The sequence below is a fragment of the Gouania willdenowi genome, chromosome 13, assembly GCF_900634775.1.
Source record: "Gouania willdenowi chromosome 13, fGouWil2.1, whole genome shotgun sequence".
NCBI classification, from domain to species: Eukaryota; Metazoa; Chordata; class Actinopteri; order Blenniiformes; family Gobiesocidae; genus Gouania; species Gouania willdenowi.
The window spans coordinates 27,477,842-27,503,392 of NC_041056.1; the positions used below are offsets into that span (position 1 = coordinate 27,477,842).

General features: G+C 37.4%; 1 protein-coding gene across 9 annotated transcripts in view; it reads left to right on the forward strand.

Annotated features, from left to right (window-relative positions):
* The window catches only part of rap1gap2a (RAP1 GTPase activating protein 2a), a 140,280-nt gene that overhangs the window by 81,483 nt on the left and 33,246 nt on the right, over positions 1-25,551 (forward strand). For 7 of the 9 annotated variants that reach the window (XM_028463848.1, XM_028463847.1, XM_028463850.1 and 4 more), the window contains one exon: positions 14,796-14,880. In XM_028463848.1, coding sequence (XP_028319649.1) covers positions 14,796-14,880 — 85 coding nt within the window. Of the gene's footprint in view, positions 1-14,795; positions 14,881-21,961; positions 22,147-25,551 lie in introns of those variants that run through there. The other 2 variants (XM_028463852.1, XM_028463854.1) reach the window with 2 other exon arrangements.

Consider the following 25,551-nt stretch of genomic DNA (forward strand, 5'->3'; position numbering starts at 1 on the left):
TATTTAAAAGTTGACTAGTGGGGCCAAGTTTAAAGTTTTACTTCATTAAAAAAAAAAAGAAGGGAAAAAAGTTTACTCATTAGCTTATAGTGAGACTATTGTCACATTAATTGACTGTCCGCCTGATAATTCTCCTAGATTTAGTGTTTGCTAATTAGCTGCCTAAGGCTTAAGCAACAGACGAGAACACAAACAAATCACAGACTGGCCTTTAAACAGGTCTTTCTACAGCTTGGAGGTAAACACACATAAATGTCCATCGCAGGTCTCTCGGCACCATTTGTGCTGCAAGACAGGCAACAATGTGACATTTCAATGGCAAGACAAAAGCTGCAGTCAGTAACCTTTTACTAGCTCCTGGGGTTTTCCTTTGGTGTTTAGCTGGTAAATCCACTGCCAAAGGTGAGTGTTTAAAAACCCTGTTTTGACGATGAAGGGAAGCGAATGTCAAAGCAAAGGTGGAGGATGGATTGTAAATTATTCAGTGTCCACATCAAGCCTTTTCTCACTTGACTGGAGAGTAAAATTTCCAAGTTTCTCATCCTCCAACCTCAATTCCCATCTCCATTTGTACACAGTGCCTCCAGCTGTTATGAACACAAATGATCAGGTATTAAAAGTGATTATCTGTTCCCGGTGAGCTCTTTGAGTGTTTGAATGTCCTTTACTTGCATTAGCATTTAGAGTTTTCTATACATTTATTTAAGCTGCACTGTGAGAACAGATGTTTGATTTAATTATGGTATGGCTGTGTTCAAAATGTCATACTAACGAACTACTCACAGTCTGACGTCAAAATGAGTCCGTAGTGCATTCACATTAGATAGTATGGAAAGATTGAGTGCGCAAGAAATACCCGGACGTGTACTATATCGCGACATTTTTGAAGTATGCACGGTGCGCACACTAGTCATACTCAACCGCCCCATGATACGTTGCGAGCAGAACGTATAATCATCCTGGGACCTGCCTCAAGCTAAAAGGCAAACATCCTTTTTTCAAAACAAAAGCATCTTATCTTGTCTTCCATTAGCTTTTAATGCTTTTTTTATATGGAGCTTGTTTTGAAGTTAACCAGAAGTTTAGTCAGTTGTACAATGGCAGGTTTCCAAAAATCCGAAAAGTCGGCATGATATACAGTATGTTTCTGTGAGTTTTATATTTGGTCACTTTCTCACTTAAAATGTTTTCAGAACTTTCAAAGGTGGCGAATTAATGAAGATATTTAGCCTCAGTGTGCTTCAGGTTTTTGAAGCACACTGCATCCCAAGATGCATTTGTAGGTTTGAAATTAAACTTGAAAGTATACGTCAGTGGGAACAGTCACCATCCTAATAATCCTAATAGTATATAGCAGACAGTACATACATTATTATCCTCCGCCACAAAGTTGAAGGGGGATATACTGTAGGTTTGAGCGTTGTCCGTCTTTCCGTCTGTGCGTCCTTCAGTTTGAGTTAAAGGGGACAGCTTTTCTCAGAAACTGTTTAAGATAGGATAACCAAATTCGGTGTGTGGCTTCAGGGTATTAATACCTTGATGGAGTTCGAAAATGAGAAGCGCACAATTATTTTTTACGTAGTTATTGCCCTTGTTTTATTTTTTCACTTTTCTCAGAAACCGTTTAAGATAGGATAACCAAATTCGGTGTGTGGCTTCAAGGGATCAATACTTTGATGGAGTTCGAAAATGAGAAGCGCACAATTATTTGTCTTGTAGTTATAGCCCTTGTTTCATTTTTTTGACTCCGTTCGAGGTATCGTCAAATGGAACAGCTTTTCTAAGAAACCGTTTAAGATAGGATAACCAAATTTGGTGTATGGCTTCAAGGTATCAATACCTTGATGGAGTTATAAAATGAGAAGTGCACAACTATTTTTTCCGGAGATATTGCCATTGTTCCGTTTTTCTTTACCATTTTCGAGGTATCTTCAAAGGGGACAGCTTTTCTTAGAAACCGTTTAAAACAGTTAGTAATTTTATGTTCTGATGTGATAATATTTTCTTATGTATACATCAAAGTTCTTAGATTTAGGACATTTAGGAAAAGGTTGTGAGTTATAATGACAACCAATGTAATGGGGGATGTTGATGACTATGTCTTCTTGTTGAATATGTAGTGTATTATATGTTAGTATGCGATTTGTAACACAGCCATTGGTATAAAGCATGAATGACCCTGGCCGAGAACTACACACCCTTTGGCTTGTCTAAAACACAATCTCTATTTATTAGTAGCACTGGCCATGAAACTGGCGTGCCAACACGGTAACACTTCATTAACAAGTCACCACCCACACTAACGTTGGGTTTATTTTTCAGTTTAATAACGATTTGTAAATAACAGCTTGTATTAGGAACATTTCTTCCATTGTACGCCGTCAAAACTGGTTCCTTTTTCTTTCAAAGGTTTTGGTCATTTAGTTTGATTAGTCATCAACAAATATTTTACATTGCAGACTAAAAAAAGTTTTGTTATATTTTTCATTTGCCAACAGTCATAGAGTTTCCCGAGGGTATTTCATTTATTTTAGCTTTAGGAGGAATAGTGTTAGTTAAACCTGAATGCTAGAATTCATGATGAACATAGACAAAAGGACATATATATATATATATATATATATATATATATATATATATATATATAGATGATCTTTCATCATTTCTCTGTTTTTCCCCCACCTTGTTAAGTCTTTTGTCTATGACAACTTCTATATAGTCCAGAAATTATTTGTTAAGGAACACATCAGGACTCAACCCAGTGATGTCATGCTGTTATTTACATTAAAAAGAAAAGAGCTGACATCCTTCTTCTCTGTCCAGTCTCATCTTTAGTGTAATCCTGCTAAAGCCACTCATTCTACCTCCACTATATGACATGGGTAGAATGATGCTGACAGTCATGTTTTATATAATGACCTTGACGTGGACACAAGCTGAGACTAATGAAAAGCTGAGATGGAAACAGAAGGAGAGAATCAACCACATCTTTAGAAACACTAATGGATTTTTAAACAGAAAGTACTTTACATTTGACCTCACTGAGATTGAACAACGTTAAAGTCATACGATCAAAGCACTTATTAAGTACCGGTACTTTATTAGTTTGTTCAAGGTTGCTTTTTTTTTTTTCACTTTAAGTGTCCAAGTTTAGTGAATAATGGAAATTTAAGCAGAAAGTTGTTCCTTTGTGATGGGGTGTTCCTTAAGATTTAGAATGATGCTGTGAAATTTGCAATAAACTGGATTTTATTTGCCTAACACATAGGCGGAGCAGGGGATAACATATGATATATCGTCCCCTAAATTTACCCCAAGAATTATTAAAAATGTACAATTCTGGCCTTTAAAGGTGAGAAGGAAGTAAAGATGATGTTTCGTCATCTGCAGCACACCTGGGGAAAAAACCCTGATTATTTAAACAGGTTTGAACCGAGTTATTTTTGGAGTATTTTTTTGTTTGTTTGTTTTTTGCTCTTTGTCCATTGTTGGAACAACAAATGCTGCTTTGGACTGAGAAATGCAAATAAAAATGGACTTGTGCACCCTGAGAAAAGGGGAAAGGCCCGACAACTTAGTCCAGATCTCAGACTAAATAGAATGTTATCTCGTCATCACCCACAAAATATAGTCAATGTATGAAGCATTTTAAAAATAATAATGTATTCCTTATTCATTTTGTTGCGGCTTGTAGCTAAAAATATATATTTGGACAGATTTAGGGATAAATAGTTGACTTTTACTATGAAAATGGAATTACAACAAATGTCTGTATGAAACCACTTTTCTCTTATTTCTGAGTCCAAGTACCCCCTTTTTACGACAACAGCATTCTGCTTAGAATACTGTGAGAAAACATTAGAGCATAATGATGGAATAAATGAGTGACAACGCACATTTTAAAAATCTCATTCTGTAAATAAGTGGAATGAAACCGTATTTCACGCTTCGTGAAGACATTTATTTATAGTGTTTTTTTTATTTACTTTTTTTATCAATTCCGGTCCTCTCTCGCCTCGGGTTGGATCTTATATTTTCAGTTCATGTTATAATCAATATCATTTTAATTGTCAATATAATGATTATAATTTTTAACTAAAAATAAACATTATGAAACCCCATATTTGCAATGCTTTCATTTGTTAATTTTTCACTCTCTCTCTCTTTCTCTCAAGTGCCCCCTGTAATGCCATTGTGTACCCCCCATTTGATAAACACTGTCATAATGTATATGCCTTTCCTTGTTAAATGATTAGGATATTTTAATATAAATGGGTCCTTTGGTGACCATTTTGTAATTTTTTATCATTTTTTTTTTAACTTTGTCTGCACGTGCTATCAAAGGTCAACACTACAAGAATCTTTTTAACACAAGCAATGCAGGTTTTGTTATTGCAATTAAGTCAATGAATTTATTTTATTGCACAATTGTGCTCAACTATTATCTATGTAGCGTTCAGTAGTAGGAATGAGAGGAGTCTTAGAAGCTATGACGAAGCAAAAAAAAGCATTTTAAACGCACGCTTGTGGAGGTTCGACACGTTTGACAAACCATGCCTGATAGTGATTCCTCAAGGACGTGTTCCGTTCAGGTAACTCCAACTGTTAAAGGCATCTGATCATTCTAACTTTAAGTTGTCCACCTTGTTCAGCTGGAAAGCACGTGAATCTGTAGAAAAATATGGCATTATTAAAGTCTAATTTAAACATCAAAATCTTAGCAAAAGAAGAACTTTTAACCTAGCGCTAACACGTTGGATTACAACGCTGTCTCTCCTTAGACCAGGGTTTTTTAATCATGGGGTTGTGACCCCATGTCGTCTGGAAATAAAATGGGGTCGCTGAAATGTCTAGTGATAATGAAATAAAAAATATATACACTCATTATAATTAGATTATTTTTTTTTTTTTTAAATAAAAATTGATTGATATATTTATTTGTATTTATCTATTTTGCGCAATTAAAAAATAATAATTATTCTTCAAATTAAAACACCACACAGAGTCAAACAACTGTATTTTATACTTTCACTTTCTCAAGTATAAATCTTGTTCAAATAAATGTGTAACAACATGAAAGAAATAATATTTTTTGAGTAAGAAAGTTTCGCCAGAAATTTATAATGGGATGATGACAACAAAAACATTGTGAACCACTGGCATAGACTGTAATTCTAAAGCTGTGTTTTTCAACTTTGGAGTCGCCTGAAATCTCAGGTAATTGATTTAAGAAAAATTACTGATTGAAATTATTTTTTTATATGATTGAATTCATATTATTACATATTATTTTCTAAATAAAAACACAACATAATCTTCAACAACTGTATTCTATACTTTCACTTTCTCAAATATAAATCTAGTTCACATACAATGCAGTAGAGAAATATCTGAGCTTGTACCACACTGTATTTGTAACACTGAAAAACTAATTCAAGGAACAAAAAAAAAAATGTTTTTGGGGTCATCAGAAAAATGTGATGTTGAAATTGGGTCACATTCCAAAAAAGATTAGAACCACTGCCGTAGACTCTCTAGGGGAGTTGAGGGGACCAGGTACCCCATGATGTGAGGTGGACAACACTGATTAGCCAAAATCTCCAACATGGTGATGTCCACATTTAAAGGATCTTACGTGTATTTGTAGGCTAAACGTTGATATAAAGGACACCAAAGACATTCTTTACATAAATCAGTAATAAAGTTTTATTATTCACTTTTAGACTGATCATCTGCGCTGCCATTTCATGATGGGTTGCATATCACTTTAAATCCAAATGTTCTTTACTCTTCTACATTATGGCTAAAACTGGCAAATGGAAAGGGTGTTTAATACATCTCCTTAGCGCACGTTGTCAGTTCCTCTACATTCTTATTATTTTACTGAGTGATGCTTCCACAATAAATGTCTGCTCGTCGCCTTCACTCTATCTCATTCATTTGGGTAATGGGAGCGTTTCAGGTTGCCTGGCTGGACGCGTTAATCTCCTGGCTGCTGTCAACTTTGTATCTATTCATAGATGACAGAGGAAGAGCGAGGCTGAGCTTTTCCCACAACAAATAGCCAGCGACTGCAACCAGTTTTTTTCCCTAATTAGTGTTTAGCCCTCGACCTCGCATGATCTGGGATGCCTGTGCTTTCCTACTGAAGTCACACTTTCGTTTCCTAACTCTACATGTGGAGCAAACTGTGTCACAATGACTGACGAAGACGTGATAGCACAGGAGAGGCTGTGAATTCAGCTGGCATATAAAGTCATTTAAAAGAGATTAGACAGAGGTCTAATGTGCCCTGGCAGTGTAAGACACTTATCTGAAGGACAGGCAGTAGGTTACACAGCGCACCTTTTGGAGGAGTTCACGTGATGCTTAAAATAGGTGCTATATTTTCAAAATGAGACAATATCAAGCTGCTTTAATTAAACACTCATTATACCAGATATGGGCAACTGGCGGCCTGTGAAATTTATTGTGGCCCCAAAAGCGAATCCTCAAAGTTGTATTTCAAGAAGTACACAAATGCACAAAATTACTCATGTAACATAAAATGACAACATAGACAGGCACAAAAAACACTTAAACAAACAAAATGATGACAAAAAAAAACAACTACAAATTGCAGAATAGCTTCAAAGACACACAAACTGTTCACAAAATGACAGGAAAATACACAAAATGACAACATAAATGCAGAAAATGATGCAGAAAAGGCACAAATCGACAAGAAAATGACAGAAAAATACACAAAATTACACCGATAACACTATCAAAAACACACATGACTAAAAACTGAAAAAACATCAATACCACAGACAAGGACAAAAAAAGACAAACCTTTTTTTTTTCCCCCCGTTTGAACGTTCTGTTTGGTTATTATTTTAAATCCTGACATGAATATTGATCATGTGGCCCTCAGATCAGATACAATTACATGTTTGTGGCCCCCGCTGTGATAGAGTTGCCCATCTCTGCATTATACCATCATAATGTGGTTTCAGAAATGCTTGATTAGCCTTTGGTTGATTTAGAATCACCTTTCCTGCATTTGTCCTGTAACCTCAGCCTTTAATAGGAGTTTATCATAGCGATCAATCATGTTCTATATCAGAGTCCACTCTGCTGTGTGTGATTTGCTGTAATTCATCTTTGTCCTTTGCGTTTGATGTACATCACCTGCTAGACTACATCAGGCATTCTAATGTCCAATGCAAGCTAAATAACATGCTGTACTTCCCTTTCTTCTTTCGTCCGTCTCCAATTACCACCGTATTAACTCCATTAGAGAAATCATCAGTTGTGTAATTGTCCAATGAGCTTGACGATCAGGCCCCTGATCCGGTTTCACAACAAACATTAGGATCAACTGGAATTAGGGCAGCACTGTAAGATCCTCACTCTATCTTCTGCTCAGATCTGTTCTGTAATCATCTCTGCTCCTTTCATCACCTTCATTTTCCTTCTGATTCCTGAACCTTCCTTTCCTTTGGCTGAAGGTCCATCGCTATTCATAGATCTCCATGCTTTTATTCATCTTTTTCTCTGTTTACATCCTTTTCTGACCATGTACTCTGCAGCAAAAGCTCGAGAAAAAAACGTCTGTGGTCACCAGAAACTTGCGATATCAAAATGGGGTCACGATCCAACAAAGGTTGGGAGCCACTGGGCTAGACCTTGTCATCAGAGCTTGTGCATTGTTTTAATGTTGACATTAATTACCCTGTAGTGCATTTTTTAGGTGGTGATCGGACAGTGCCTTTTTATATATACATTTATATGTAGTATGTACAAGAGATTCAGATTCAGATTCAGATTGGCTTTATTGTCATTGCAACAAGTACAACGAAAGGTAAGGTGCAGGCCATTCAGTGCAAAAAGACCACAAAATAAATAATAAATGTGAAATATATAAAAACTTTTTTATAATAAAAACACAATACGACAAGATGAAATAAAATTAAATAAGCACAGTCAAAGGTAAGTACATGAGGTGCAGAGAAGCTGTAGTGTGTATATACTGTACATACATTGCAGGATGGATATAACACATAGACAGAATCAGTTGTATCAGTATATTGCATGTATGACAGACACATGTTATTTACGGCTCTTACAGCAGTTGGAATAAAAACCTGTTTTTCAGTCTATTAGTCCTGGTTTTAATGGCCATGTGCCGTCTGCCTGACAGCAGTAGCTCAAACAGGAAGTGGCCCGGGTGGTAGTAGTCCTTCAGGGTGGAGTTGGCTCTCCTGAGACAGTAAGAGCCATGACGGTCCTCCAGTGTGGTCAGAGGGCACCCAATGACCTTCTCAGCCATTTTGGTGACCCTCTGGAGTTCTTTCCTGTTTGCCACTGTGCAGCTGGCAAACCATGTACAGAGGCAGTATGGGAGGATGCTCTCCATGGTGGAGCGGTAAAAAGTACAAGTGTACTATATTGTTTTGTTTGTTTGTGTTTTTGATCATCCGTACTAAATAAATAAGGATTTAAATATAGATACATAGACAGAAATAGAAAGATGTAGCTATCAATGAAACAAACTTAAATCCTCATCCTCATCCTGGCCGACGTCTAATGGTCTATAAGTGTGATGTCACTGTCTGACACTCTAGGCAACCTGAACAGAATGAAAACTCTGTCTCCATTAGTGTCTTTTTCTAAGAGAATCTAAGTGATGCTGTGTTCCGTTTGGTGAGCAGAATAATAATGAAGTTAATACAATGCATAACTGAAGAGAAATGTAAGTGGAGCGATTTTCAGTCTATGTTTGACTTTGAAGGTTGGACATACGGGTTTTTGTACATGCTTATGTACTTTAGTTCCAGAGATTCATTTTTTCTTCTTTTTGAACAGTATGTTAAGTTGAGGTTTTACAGGAAATTTTGATCTCCCGACATGTTTCAACTGTCAACTGCCAGTCTTCCTCAGAGGAGTTCTGCTGATAGCCCTTGATGGTTCCTTTGAAGGTTCCTTTGTAGTTTCACTTGACATGCATGTAATAGTTCCAGCGAGATTCATTTTGTCTTCTTTTTGAACAGTATGTTAGGTTGAGGTTTTCTTCATTCAGACAAGGTTTTTCAGATATCTTAGAAAGCGATATGTAATTAATTAGTAAATCATTTACTTTTTATCTAATGTGTTGTAAATGTGTATTGTGGTTTCATCACTATATCTGTAAAAGAAGGTGATATCAAAGCTAAGTGCACTGCAAATAGAGGAGCAGCGAGTGTCTGACTGCTGAAAATGTCAGGATATCAATGTGCGGGGGCCTTTGTGTTCACCACCAGACTCTGACCTTTTTTTGATTTTTCAACAAAAAAAACCTGATCCTTTGCTTTTGAATGAAAAGAAAAACATGTGGGGCAAAAGCTGAGGCTGCTTTAAAGCCAGATACAAACTGATGGTGCCTCATACGCCCTCTAATCCTGATATGCTCCTCGTTTGTTGGTCGTGCAATACACCCACACTGAGGGGTGGCTCTGGATCTGAACAGAAGAAAGTGGAAACAGCCATAGCGGGCTGTAACGTCACATACCAATTTGGTTTTGCTGGTATCCAAACCAATCAGTGCCAGGCTGATATTGCATTTTATACAACGTTCCTTCACTTGTGGCATCAACAAGCTTTCTCTGCAGCCTGTTAATAGTACGGTAAATTGTTCCTCTGCTTTCTTTGCATTTCCTCACATCTTTTTTTCCTCATTGCACGGATTCATTCATTGCTGTAGTCATATCAAACTGTTTTTTTGACACACACACACACACACACACACACACGCACACACACACACACACACACACACACACACACACACACACACACACACACACACACACACACACACACACACACACACTGTTTCTGTTACCAAATGACATCTGTGTGCAGGAGCGTGTGAGAGGTGTGATATACACACACAGCAGCTGAAGACACAAACGGTGAAAACATGCCTTGGGGTAGTCGTCTGAACAGGCTTTTTTTTTTTTTTACGGGTCAGTGGTTCAAAATTACACACTGTTTTTTTCTTTTATTTTTTCTTACCTGGAGGCGAAAGAGAGCAAAGAAAACTAACAAACAATGTCCATCAAATCTCTTACTTCATGATGACGTGAAGTCTCCCGGTAGGACATTTGCAGTGAGCTCACAGTGTTCCATAAACACACAGAAAAGGATTTGGAATGTTTTAATGCTAAACCTTTGGAAAGATCCAACCAGTTTTCCATCTGCTTTTGAGGAATTACCAGGACTAAATAGGATTCACTTTATCTTATTTAACGTGCACTCAGAATGATTTCCATCTTTGTTCTTGGGTATCTGTGAGCCTCATAAAAACAGTGAAGACAAGACACCACCTTTAGATAGTTTGGTCATTTCTAAAGTGAATAGTTGAAAACAATACAATCAGACTTTTACTAGTACACAGCGAGTTGTTTCTGCCTTTTACTCACTACTCACTGTCACTGCTGCTCGGAAACACTCAGGATAGATGAGTCACAGAGATTGAGGAGCTTTTGTGTTTCCAATTGAAGAATTAAAAGGATGGACCCACACTGATATGCATTAAACCAGGGACAGGCAACTCTATCACAGTGGGGCCACAAAACTGTCATTGAATCTGAGCATTCAGAACAATCACTAATCTGAGCATAAACACATGGGAAAAAAGAGTTTTATCTTTTTTCTTTGTGGTTTTGATGTTTTGTCAGTTTTTAGTCATTATGTGCATTTTTGGAGTCATTGTGTGTGTTTTTGTTATTGGTTGTGTTCTTGTTATTTTTCTGTCATTTTCTGCACTTTTAATGAGATTTTGAGGGCACGATCTGTCATTTTGTTGACAGTTTGTGTGTCTTTGGAGCTATTCTGTAATGTGTGTTGTGTGTGTTGTTGTGGTCATTTTGTGTCTTTAAGTGGTTGTCGTGTCTGTCTTTGTTGTCATTTTGTGTGTTCCTGGAATACTTTGTGCATTTTGCTGCCGATTTGTGTGTTTTGGGAGTTATTTTGTGTATTATGTTGGGCTTCATAATCATTCTAACTTCTTGAATTATAATTTTGGGGGATTTACTGTGGGGGCCGCAAAAAATGAGACTGAGGGCCACCAGTCGCCCACGTCTGCATTAAACCCTTAATTTGTGACCTTCCGTGTGATACGTTTTCTCTTTAAGAAATACAACAGTTGTTGTTGATATCTGCATATTTGATGGCTATTTAAAGACATTGTGAAACTCAATGGAAAGGCTAATCTAAACATGTAAGGCAGACGAAGCAGTGAAAGGTGTTTTTTTTGGGAAAGCAGATTTAGAGCTAGATGAATTGGCTCACTGTCTACAAACGTGGGACTTCTAGTCCGAGACGAATCTTTGTGTCAACATGAGTCAGGTCAACACTGCAGGGCTGATGCTGTAAATAATTCATTAAAATAAATGATCATCGACTTACTTTGAATAACATTTGTTTCAAATTGCATTCTCTTGTTTTATTTAGTAGACTTGTTGAAGGTGGAATGAAGGTCTTGTCACCAATACCAACAATAGTTTGTCCCTGAAACATGAATGTAGTTCGATGGGGTTGTTTTGATGTTGTGTATTATTATAATTCCAATATGTTGTTAGGATGACCATGTTTTGGACACTGGACACTGGACTGTCACCTAAATATAGCTGTAATCCAGGGATTCTTAACCAACCTCCACCAAGTTTACAGTTACCGTATCTACTGTACCTTCCGGTGCATCTCCAAAATCCAACTCCTCCTGCCTATCAGCTCACCAAATTTTATTGAAATCCATTCAGAACTTTTTAAATATAACATCCTCATTAACAGACGGACAGACAGGCAAACACAACCTCCAACACCTTCAAATAACGAGCAATGACCCAAACTGAGAAACTTAAAAAGTAAATATGTAGCAGTTTATAGCTGAGATAATACAGAATGTTCACCGCAGATAATACGATTTTCTATTTTCTTGATTGGTGGTGTGAAAAGAGCAAAAGCTTTTTAGTTATGTTTTGCTTTTTGAAAGCGACCCAAAGGAAATAGGTCTGTGACCAAATTTTGGGCCCCGACCGGGCTGACCCAATATTGAAAACCTCTGTTGTATTGTAATGATAGAGTATTGGAGGGAAGCTAGCAGCTATCCTCTATAATGGGGTCACCAACATGCTGCCCTCAGGCGTGTTCTCACAGGAGCACGAGTCACTAAAATCTGATTTGCTTTCCAGGTTTCAAACTCACAAAGATAACATATAAGATGGATGTAGTTAGTGCTTAAAGTTAATGTTGCACTAGTTTTAAAGGCAAATTAATGATCTTTTAATGTTTATTTTTACTGAAATAATGTCACAAGTCTGCAAGTCTCACAGATGGGATTTTGTTAAAGATGCCACACATTTGGTGTCTGGATTATAATAACATACATATGCTTTAAGAAAAAATATAAAACAGTGCAAACATATTATGTTTTACGATTGGTTAAAGGTTGTTATGGCGCGTTTTCACTGACGGTTCCGGCTCTACTCTCATTTTGTGCATTTCCACTGGGAAAAAGTTCCTCCTCTGTGGTGCTGCTTTTTAAAGTACCTCCTTCGTTGAGGTTCCAATAAAATCAACCCTGGTCTGAAATGTGACGTAGGCTCAAAGCAGACACTGATTGGTTTTGAGAATCATTACAACGTAGAGTCATCAGCTCACGCACAGAGAGGAAGCACTTTGCCATTTTTGTTGGCGAACTTGAGCGAATGGCAGCAAAAAAGTGCGATCCGTGTCAGTTTAGCGTGTCAGGTTGGTGCTCAATGGAAACACTCCTCAAAAACAGTATCGGGTCCCGAAAGCCAAGAGTACGAAGCCGAGTAGAGCCGATACCGCCAATGGAAACACGCCATTAGTGAGTGACTAGTAAAAAAGGATGATGATGATTTTTTATGAAACGTAAGGAAAATTTAACAATTGCATAAATAAGAAAATGGAAGTGTTGCATGTTAAACATGTCCTACCTTTTCTAACTTGGCGCTAGTCTTTCTTCATTATCTTAGCCTCTAATTAACGTGAAACTGTGTAATTGTTGTAGTTAAGAAGTGCAAAATCAACTAGTAACTCTTTGGATTATTCTGTACCTTTGAAGTAGCTTGTAGTTTTAAAAAGATGGTCACCCCTACTCTATAAAGTCTTTTTCTGCTGACATTTTTGATGAAAATCCACTGTTGCTCTTTATTCTTCACGCTGCTGTCGACAAAAAGAGCAGCTGCTTCAAAGGCTTCCCTTGCATGTGTGAATGAAAATACCATAATGACATCATATTGTCTGTATAGGCAACATCTTATTTTTCCGGAGATTTTTACATTTTCATATAAGGCAAATATTGACGAAGTTATGGAAATTTAAAGTTGGCTGACAACATGTTCAGTGGAAAACCTTTATATTTACATGGATTTATAAAAACCCTTTGGAATGACTTTTAATTGCTCATTTACTGCTGTGACAGTGTCTGTGTGTGTTTCCTACAAGTCTTATAACGCGTAATTATTGTTGATCAGTTTGTTGTACAAGATTTAAAAAATAAAATAAAAAGTAGGCTCTGTTTCCTATGCTACATTAGCTAGCTTTTAGGGCCTGTACTATACGAAGCTGGATGAGTATATCTAGGATATCTCTCCGTTAGCGGGCTTCACCTAACCAAACAATCTCTGTCACAAAGCATCTGTACTATGAAGCAGGATATAGATACGTTCACTTCAGACAGGCGATTTCAGCCTGGTTACGTATGTACTCCAATGACGGGTGGAGACTGCAGCGGCAGACCAATCACAAACAGTAAAAAACTGTGCAGAAAAAGTTACGTCACAATTGAGAAATAATTCTTAAAAAATATAAAGATTTAAAATCCATAATTCAGATAAAAAACAACACTGTTGCTGCAGAAAAAGCAGGAAGAAAGGAACACAAGCAGGAAACTTGAAATACTGTTAATACATAAAAGCGTGAGATTATACAATATGAATCCATTGGATGATAAAGAGACAGCGCTCTGATCAGTTTCACTTTAAGGCACAGAAATGTTTCTATTCAATTTATCACACACACACTGGGATGAGAGCACATTGTTTCACTGTAGCATATTTCTGCTGATGCTGTCAGCGTCACTATAACGTATGTATGAATGAAAGAATGAATTCATTCATCCCTCCACAATACAGAGAGTGTCCAACAGGCTTCATCAGCTGACTGTAGATCAGTTCATCAGATATAAAATCTATATCTTTCCTAAAGGAAGTCATCGGTAAATGAAAGGATTGTATTTATCCATTATTAATCTTTCTTTCCTAAACTCAGCTGTTAGATTGGCACCAATCAGGATCTTCTATCAATGGGCAGGTCATTTTCCAAGAAAACTGATTGGTCAGGAGGCGGGACTTTTTGTACTCGGTCACATCTTATCCACTTCATATCCTGGTCCCGACCAGCCTAAATTACCATGGTGATTTAGCCCAGTCAGAAGTTAGCCAGCTTTGCAGTACAGCACACACCGAATAAATCCCGAAAGTTGACGCGATTAGAGGGAATCCAGCTTCGTAGTACAGGCCCTTAAGGTTATCCCTTCTCTGAGCAAGGAGGCGTTGGTCGTTACCTAAATATCCTTACATACACATGCTCCTATACTTTTTGATCTAGTTCTGGACTACTTCTTTTAGTTTTACCAACCAAAGTGTGCACCCACAAAAAGTAGTGCAGCAGATTAGAGAGAACTTTGAGTTATTGCAAATTAGTAACTTTATCCTTTTCTATTTTTTTTTTATCTCCAGGAAACAAGAACTGCTGAACATCTCCAACGTTCCTCTTGGAGAATGTCCGCCCTCACCACCTCGCACTGCTCCGCCCAGCATGAAGGTACAACAACAGACACACACACACTGGTCAACACACACACACACACACGCACACACACACACACACACACACACACACACACACACACACACACACACACACACACACACACACACACACACACACACACATACACACACACACACACACACACACACACACACACACAGACGTGTATAACTCACACTGTTTTCAGAGGTATTAAGTCATTGACTTTGTAATTGACGTATTTTGCCCTCTGGACCTTCACCTTGTGAGATAAATCTATTCTAGCTCTGTGTGAGAAATCCCTTTAGCAAGCAAAGCTCTTCTGCGACAGTGACAAAGTGCAGTGTCACCAAAACTCTTTGATGCATGGAGGGGACTAAGTTTTTGCCTATTCTGGCACTGCTTTATGTCAAATTATCTTGTACAATCTATTGCCAGAGGTGAAAGTAATGGATTACAAGTACTCACGTTACTGTAATTAAGTGGCTTTCTTGGGTACCTGTACTTGTTAGAGTATATTTCTAAATCAGTAATTTTACTTGCACTTAAGTACGTTTTAAAAGAAGTAAAGTCATTTGTTACATTTCTACACCCAACCATTACTGAGTAAATTATTATTTTTTGTTTTAAAATAATCAACGGACATTGTGAAACTACAAAAAATTACATGACCAGACAACAATCAAACGCATCACATCATAGCTGACCAATCAGGTTAAATGTAATGCACCGTGCCATAATGGCATTGAATGGAGGTTATTTTTTTCTGTTTTAGAGTTCATAAATGTAGCTAAACTTAGAGACTGAGAATTTTCTTTTAAAATTTGAATAGAATTACATTGTTCCATTAAAAAAAGAAAATAAATACAAAATGTATACAGATGTCTTTGTGGAAAATATATTAGGTCTCAATTGTGTAAGATGTTTAAGTTTATACATGTTATGTTTACTGCATGCAAGGGAACTGTGGTAAGATTTATTACCAAAAATAAACATGGGAGGTGAAAGTAGCTACTTTCACTCTGAGTACTTTTTAATTGAGCTACTTTTTACTTGTACTTGAGTATTTTATGTTTGACTCACTTGTACTTGAGTACAATTTCAATCGTAACAGTACTTCTATACTTTTTACACCTGTCTATTACTAGTATTATTTCTTACCTATTTTTTTTGCTGATATATTCATATAAACACAATATCAACATCATTTATAATAAAACGATGCTCCCGATAGAGGTTTAGGCTACATGTTGTTATTCTTACGTAAGTGAAGCCTGCTTTATCCTGTTTTGTTGCTGTGACTGTTCCTGAAGGCCTGCACTGGTGTGTTGTAATCTTTTTTTTCACTGTCAGCTTGACATTAAAAACAGGGATTACCTCTGGGGACAGAGCATCAGTGCTCAAGCTCCAAAGCTGATGCAGGAGCTTGACTTTGCTCTGCAGCACAGGCACAGAAACACTGGAACTTTCTCTGGACAAACACAGCCGGCATCAAGAAGTCAAACAATTTTTCATACCGCTTCATGGTTATTTTCGTTCTTTTTGTCTCGTCAGTATTTTTGCCACTAAATAGGTTTTTGAGAGCAAGTTTTTCCCGCGAACTAGTGAAAGGTTGTGTTATAGAGAAGGATTTGCAGTTTGATCCTCCGGTGGAGATGACAGAATTATGAAAAATCTCCAGGGAGATGATTGAAGGCTTTTCTCTCACCATTCTATGTATGCTGTCGGCAAACTAACAGAAGTTCAACCAAACTGTGACGTCAAAGGAACTAAGATGAAAGTAATCTATATCAAGGTGACGCAGAAAGTGATTCAAATCCACCAGACTGTAGCAAAGTATTTTCCTCATGAGTTGTGGCTAAAAATTGGCCTGTGATAGATTTTTGGGTTGCATGCAGTGAATAAAATTTAGTGTTTATTTAAAATGTTTACCCAATTTCCTCCATTATAAAGGTGAGATTACATGTTTTGCAAAGAATGAAGATATGGACTCAAGACAAATTAGACTGGATTGATGGCTCATTAAAGCCCGAACCACTTTGTGCAGTACAGTGATGTTTAATAACCCTCCATCACCCAGTCAAATGAAGACAATGCCTCAGGAACCACTTTGGAAAGAAACAGCTCAGCCATTGCCAGACAAAGATAATTGATTGAAATACAGCACAAGGTATTATTTTGTCTTGACTTTTAGTTGACTGATGGTAATTAACAAACAGGAACCAACAATTTAGCTGTGAGAAGTCATTGAAAATACATCAAAGTGGCAGAAGTGGTAATGATGTGAGAATGGTTGGTATTGGCCATTATACGTAATACTGTTATCGTTTTTTTCATTTTATTTTATATATATATATATATATATATATATATATATATATATATATATACTGTATATATATTTTTTTATTTGTTTTTTTTTTTCTGCATTTGTTTTCTTAGGTTGACGCTTCATGTAGTGCAAAAATACGTAACGAGAGGGCAATTTTGTTTCATCAGTATTAAAAATATGTGCTGTTGTTTGAGACAAAATGTTAAAAATAGATATGGCGCTCGTGCCATAACTGAAGTGATATTAGTTGTTTGATGTTTTATGTAGAATACGTCACATTAAAAGTAGTGTTGTTCCGCGAGGTGCTGGGAGGTAGCCATTAACAAAGTTCAAACCACTTCATACAACTTAAAGTACTGCACATGGCTCATCTCTCGAAATCCAGGCTTTTAGTCATACACTCAGTTGTTCAAGATATCTGTAACACTCGCTGCAATCTCAGTCATATGTTCTTCCTTTATCCAGAGTTACATGCTTACTAGAACAGATACTTCAAAACCATCTCTGCAGTGTTCAGTTTCAATTCACAACCATGTTCTCAGGTAGCTATTTTTGGTGTCCCCTCTGAAACAATTCTGAATGCTTTAATTTCTAGGCAGCAAAACAAATAATTGCTTTTACATCTCTCATTGCTCGACGCACAGAATTATTACAGTAGAACTCGTCCAAGAGTCCATCCTTTTTCAGATGCCTCAGGGAGATCATGTTTTTCCTCAAATTGGAAAAGGAAAAGTACTCTGTTAGGGGCTCCAGGGAGGATTTTTTTCAAATGTGGCAACCCTTTATATCCCACTTCAATACCATGCACCGCTTGCCTTCTGATTAGCTAAAGTTTGATCCCGTACCGCTGCTTCTTGCTTTTCATACATAGTTAGGCACATTGTGTGTGTGTGTGTGTGTGTGTGTGTGTGTGTGTGTGTGTGTGTGTGTGTGTGTGTGTGTGTGTGTGTGTGTGTGTGTGTGTGTGTGTGTGTGTGTGTGTGTGTGTGTGTGTGTGTGTGTGTGTGTGTGTGTGTGTGTGGTTTGGGGGTGAGGGGGCAAGGCCGGCTCTACACAGGGGCAAGAGGGGGCAATGCCCCTCAAATAAATGTCTTGCCCCCTCAAATCAAAATTAGTGGAAAAATCTGTTGAAAGATATAGTATCAGCTTCCTCTCATCTTTCTGTCCCTCCTCTGTGTGTCTATTCACAACACACGTATGTAGATGCACCTCCCCTCAGCCCTCAGTAAACATCTAGTCACTGTCAGTATGCAAATGTTCCAAGATGTAGCCGGACAGTGTGGTGTCAGGTTACAGTGCGGCAATGGAGCGATTAGACTTTGAAGAAGCCACTGCGTTTTCTCAGTCACAACTGCTTTGCACTGCTTTGTTTCATTTATTCACAGCGGTTTTTACAAAACCAGCTTATTTATTTTCCACTCAAGCTTCCTGCAGCTCACAAAGTGAAAGTTAATGCTGTGTAATGCATCCGTTTTTCAGAGCTTTTAAAAAGTGTAGTGCTCCTGTGGAGTGGAGAGAAAGGAGATTTTTTTTATTTTTTTTTTAAAGAAATGAAACATAAAGTGTTCTGTTCAATATCTGTTGTGTTTTATAAAGTAGTTTGTGAGTTTTTTTTTATTATTGTTATTATTCATAAGACTACCTTTCAGTTTTGTAAATATATATATATATTTTTTTTTTTATTTATTTTTTTTTCATTTTCTTCCTTTGAGATATTGCCACCTTATTGTGGTCAGGGGGTTTGCGTGCCTCAGTGACCTTAAGAGCTATACCAGCAGGAGCTTAGTCTTCAGGTAGGACACCCAAGTTGGACAGGTCTGAAGGTAGAGGCCTGACTAAGTGCAATCCACTTCTCTAGGTTGGGGTTGGACACATAGCTAATGCTGCATTTGATTGAACTCGGAACCGGGAAAGATCCAGGTCATCAATTTTGACCTCCGAGTAAATGTGTTTCATTCAGTAAGCTCGGAAAACATGGCTGGTCACTGCAAACTGATTTTTGCTTTTATATTTTTCAAGGAGGAAAAATGCCTGCTGGGGAAATATATTAGCTCCTTGGGTAAGAGAGAGAGAGAGAAACTTCAAACACTTTAAGTAAGACTTCAACACCCCAGCGGGGGGAATCCTGCATGCTTCATTGAACTATACGGGTATCATTACTTGCGCAGAGTGGCATTCAAATTAACAGAGTATGGATGGAAATGCCACTACAGAGTTATTCTGCACTTTTTTTTTTAACACACATGCAAAATTAGACGTCACATAAAAGTAAAAGTTGAGGAGAAAGTGACGCCATCATTTAGCTAAAACGTCATTCCGACCGACTCTGGGTGCTTGGATCCTGTCCGAGTTCCCGAGTTGAGGTCCCAAGCTCAAGGGCCGTTTTATTGCACTTTTTCAATTTGTTCTGTTGGATTTTTCTAGGTTCCGAGTGCAATCAAATGCAGCATAACAACCACATTTAATTAAGAAAACACTGTTAGCACAGGGGAAACAAACACATTGTTTCCAGCCAATCTGAGTAGAGGGGTTAACTTTGATTGATCCAGGACATTATCCTAAACCTCTGGGTTCAGAGCAGCAGGTACTCCAATGAGTGGTGCTGAGCTCTCCAAAACACGCATCCATCTCACCTTACACCGCATTAATAACACTATCTATTTCACCTTGTGGCTGCACAAATGTTTCCTTGACTGTAAAGTTACAGAGGTTCTGGCACACTGGCACATTTCCTTTGCTTGGGTTGGTACCGGTCACTGGATCAGCATCAGCAGCAGTACCTGGAGGAGCTGAGGTCCCACAGTGCATCAAAGCCTATTTCTGTGCGCAGTGTCTTGATACAGTTTGATGTGACGTTCACTAACATCACCGTGGTGTACAAGTCCATATTTTCAACTTGTAGTAGTCTGTTAGGGGAAATATACGCTGGTAATTAGACAATTTCAAAGATACGCACTAGATAAATTGACGTCACTTCCTTTCCGACTTGGCTGTTGCTGTGTATATTTACATAACTTCAGCACCTACAGTCCTTTCTTTCCTGATACTAGTTACGTTGTACTGTTTTAAGCAATAAGTAGAAGTCAGGTTAGCAAGCTAACAAAGGTTCACTTTATCGTATTGTGTGTTCCGGCAAATTTACCTTTAGATGTTTCTTCAGATTGGACGTGGAATCCCTGGATGACCACAACTTTTTCATTCTACTGAGTTAGTCTTTCCTTTTTTGGATTTAAACTAAAAATGACGCAGGAGTTTCCATGCAGTAAAATCTCCAGGTTCATGATGATAAACTGGCAGCGTTGGTTTCACGTGTTCATTTCATGCAATGTGTGCGTGCATACTGTATATCTGTTGCACAATGTATAATAATATAATTCCACTTTGTTTTTAAAATGTAATCCCACTAAGTAATCTCCATTTTTATCAAAAATACCGGTAATCTGATTAAATTTTTTTAAACATACTGTAATGGATTAGTTACATTATTTTTGTACGCAGATTATGCTGTTACTTGTAATCCTTTACTCCCCAAGCCTGACAGTTATGTAGTATCGGCAGATACCGATACATGCAGATACTGCGGTGTTTAAAAGAAGATATGACCTGTTTTTCGCCAAAAATCAGGTCCTCAAAATCGTCAACATTGTCTCGTGTGTAGAGACATTCGTTTGTTGAAAACGTGACCCTGCGATTGGTTCAGAACGGCAGCTCTGGGCCAATAGCGATAGCTTGCACTGAACACGTAACCACACGTGTTTCTGTGGTCAGGTGTTAGGGCAGCTGTGAGAGTCGGAAGAAAGAAAAACAAAGGTCCTGCGTTTGAAGAAGAATTTGATTTGTAAATGGCATGTTAATAGTTAGTACCACTACTGATGCCAGCCTTTTAGTGCTATATCGGGGTCCCTCCCGATACTAGCATGGGTATTGGCACAGCATTAATTGAAAGGAAACTTACAACCACAATTTCATTAAGATATATATTATGAGATCTAAAATCAGATTGGAAGATGGTGTCAATAGCTGTTTCCATTGCAATTTCTTGCAAATTAAAGCAAAATTACCTAAAATTTTGACAAAGTATAATTGCACTTTGCTGGGCGTGTTTCCATTAAGCTTTCGTGATAGATTTTGATATTGAAACTTTTATTTGAGTTTATTTGATATTTCAGTTTTTGTTTTTAAGAAAATCAGGTTTTCATTGTGCTATTTGGATTTTGGGCATTTTCAAAGGGTAATGGAAATGCAACCAATGTAGCCTATATATCAGTATTGGCTAATATGGGAAATCTGCAATTGGCCAAGTGTTGGACAATGTCGGATATCGGCAAAAGGCAGAAATCCAACAGCTCCAATTTTCATTAACCACAACACTTAAAATCAAAGAGGACTATTCTTCAATGATGCACTTTTCTGAGTCTCATTTTTCACAATATGGCACAAATTAACAACATAAACTATGCAGCCTTTCTTACAATTCTAACAATCCCAATTAGCTAGTCAATGCCATTAGTTTTGTTTGCAGAACACAGGTTTGCTTATTTGCGTGCTGGGTGGTGTGAGGGAGGTTGATTACAAGGATAATATGTTGATGATGGTATTATTTAACTGATTTGGATCCTTTTAGCTCCAAACAGGGTGAGCTATTGAGAAGATCCTGGCTTTTTTATCACGTGAGTGTCCATCAATGTGGGAGTGTACGTATATCTTTTAGACACACACACACACACACACACACACACACACACAATGGGAAAACCTGTTTTGTTGTTACAAATGGCTGGCATGGCTGCTTGACTTGACATTCCTGTTCAGGCTTCAGTTGTTACGAGGCTAAATAGATTAAAGGAGAGGAAAAGACAAAAGGAGCGACATCTCCATGTCGACTTGGTTAGAAAAGGAGGACTTGAACCACAACAGACTCAGCATTTCTTGCTGCCCTTGTCAAGGTAAGGCCAGATCAACTGATTCCCAAAGTAAAGAGATTATTGGTCAGAAACGTTTGGTTTTGTTTTGGTGTCTTGTGTAATGAAAATCATTGGATATGAATTTCTAACCTTAACTAACCTCTATAATCCCAATTTGATGAAACAGGTTGGTAGTAACTTGACAGCCTTGAACGTGTCATAACAAGTAGACTTGAATTTCACAGTAGTTTCCAATGAAGCATTTATAATGTGTTATTTATTGCATTATACTGTTGTTATAAAAAAAAAAAAGGGTGCTGTATACCCATTCAAAGCTGACTCAAAGCTTTAACACATAAATCCCATGTCTTCAGTCTGTAGTCACTGCAAGTATTTGGAAGATTTAATCGTTGCTGAATGTGAGTCGGTATCTTTTGAGTTTCCGAAACTTTGTGCTAGTGGTGTTACACTTATTTATAGCAAATATACTCCCACATGTGCAACATTTCACAACACTATTTCATAACTCTTGGTACTAGCTTAAAACAACATCAACGGAAGTATCAGTTTCAGACGTGTGAAGCCTGTGTACCTGGAATGTGATAATATTTGTATTTAAAAGAAGAGTTTCATGAAAAGGAAGCAGAGTGCTTGCTAAAGCACAAACAGTGGTTCTTTTTGGGCTCAAGTACCCCCTTTTCTCTTATTTCTGAATACAAAATTTTGTCCGACTACAACATTTTGCTCAGAATACTACAAAGAAACAACCATCGAGCATAATGATGGAATGAATGAGTGATAACACACATTTTAAAGGATCTTATTCTGTAAATAAGTGGAATAAAACAGTATTTAGTGCCTCCTGAATATATTTATTTCTATAATTTATATCAGTGATTCTCAACTGGCGAGTTGGGACCCAAAAGTAGGTCGCAGACCTGCACTAGGTGGGTCAAAAAAAAAAAAAAAATGTCTCTCATGTTGGGTTGGACTTGTCTTTTATTTTGAAAGAAACTTTTCTTTTGACAGGCCTGTTGTGAAATGCTTGTTGCACAGGAAGATATTTAGATTTATATTTAAAAAAAAAAAAAAGATATTAACTTTGGTTGGTTGAGTTCTTAAAAAACAAAATTATGACGGTGGCAAAATTGGGTCGCAGGGTGAGACCAGTTGAGAACCACTGGTTTATATCATATCCCCCCTGGTGTGGAACCAAGACTGAACTTTGAATTTTCAGTTCCTGTTCTGTTCAAGATCATTTCCATCATCATCATTATGATTATCCTTTTAACTAAAAGTAAACATTATAAAACCTCATATTTTTAATGCTTTTGTTTTTAAAAACAAATACCCCCTGTAGTGCCATTAATGAAGCCCCATTCGGGAAACACTGTTTTTTTTTATTTATTTATTTATTTATTTATTTATTTATTTATTTATTTATTTATTTATTTTTACTTTGCAACATACATGCAAGACAATGACAAAGACAACAGTGTAAGATGACGAAAAGACACTTGAAACGATATTTACCAATATTTACAATTCCTGTGTGTGTGACGTGTGTGTGTGTGTGTGTGTGTGTGTGTGTGTGTGTGACGTGTGTGTGTGCGTGTGTGTGTGTGTGTGTGTGTGTGTGTGTGTGTGTGTGTGTGTGTGTGTGTGTGTGTGTGTGTGTGTGTGTGTGTGTGTGTGTGTGTGTGTGTGTGTGTGTGGAAACAATGCTCTAAAGGACTCATTCTTATCTGTTTGTTGATCTACTTCTTTCTGCACTGTTATCAATTATGATTGCACTATTCCTTTATTAGGAAAACAAATCATGCTGAAATGAAGATGACTATCAAGCACTGTGATATTATATTCTACTGTCTGTGACTATGGGGATGGCCATGTTCATGCCCTGACTGAGTATGTGTGAATTCTCTCTGTCTCTGAGCCTGTCAGTCACTGAGCGAGACAGCCTGGCTGCCTTCCTAATCTGCCCGCTGCATGCCGAAGCCTCCGCCGGTTGCCATGGGATTTAAGAGATGCAGATGTTAGAGCAAGAGAAAGAGATAATACACAAGGAGGTACATGAAGGAGAGAATGATGCGTAGAATCAAAGCAGACTGTTACAAAAAGAAGGAGAGCAAACAGTAGTGGCATCAAGTGTTGAAATCCTTTATGAGACAAACTGCGAGCAAATAAAAACATCTCGTCCCTGTTTCTATAAGTACTGTGTTAGCACTGCAGTCTGAGATGCTACACAATCACTGTCAGTTTGTCGTCTTAGTTTGTGTCATCAATTCATCACAGAGGCATTCAATCACCCACGCACAGTTTTTAAAATGTCGTCTTTAATAGACTCAAGAGACAGGTGGCGTAGGAGGGAACCAGGATAACCAAAGTTGTTCATGTCAGCCCAGGAATACTATGTAATGCACATGTGTCAAACTGATTGGCCGGGGGCTTTGGAGTATTCAATTAGGCCCGCGCAAGAAAATAAAAATGACAGAAAAAACAACAATATTTGCAGGAGCTCTCAAAATTCTTACAATTCTTTCAATTTTCTTTAAATTGTTGCCATTAATTAACTAGAAATTGGTCACTAAATCTAGGAAATTTTAAAGTGAAGATCCTGTTGAAACTGATATTTATCACTTATTACTTGGATATTGTCGGTTTGTTACATATTTTGTATTTTATGTATATTTAGAACTGCAAACTAGAGCACAATAATGTTGAAATGACTGTTTTCGGCATAACATTTGTGGCCCATTTCAGATCAAACTGCTTCATATATGGCCCCTGAACTAAAATGAGTTTGACACCCCTGATCTCATGCATGTTATCCCATAATAGACAAGCAGGTCGACAGGTTTGAAACAAACCTGAATGTATTCATCTGCACAGCAGCAAGTCGTCTGCAAGTGTTTCTTAAAAGGGGGAAATGATTCAGAGCAAAACTCTTTGGTTTCATTCCTTATTAGGGAACTTTCTTTGTGAAGTGTTTTCATGCTTTTGTTACTGGGGTTTCCTTCCACAGTCCAAGTAAAAGTAAAAGCAGGCTGAACTTTTTTTTTTTGACCTTTTTTTTTTTTTAGAAATCAAAAACCTAATTAAAATAGCAACAATTATCTATAAAAAAAAAAAACAAGATTATTCATACAAGCAAGTGTACATAAAAAACACATTTAAAAAAAAATGATTTTAACTGTGAGCACTATTTTTCAATAACAAAATGTAAAATATTTATTTTTTGTACTATATACATATATTCACATATACATATATATGAGAATGTTTAATCACTTCAATGTACGGTAACTCACTTACTCACTTCCAATGTTGGTGGTGACCTTGTCGGTCAAGCCACATCACTGTGTCTGCTTAATGCGCCATCAATTGGTAAATATTAACTCCCCGATAGGAGCTGTGTGTGTGTGTGTGTGTGTGTGTGCGAGTGCG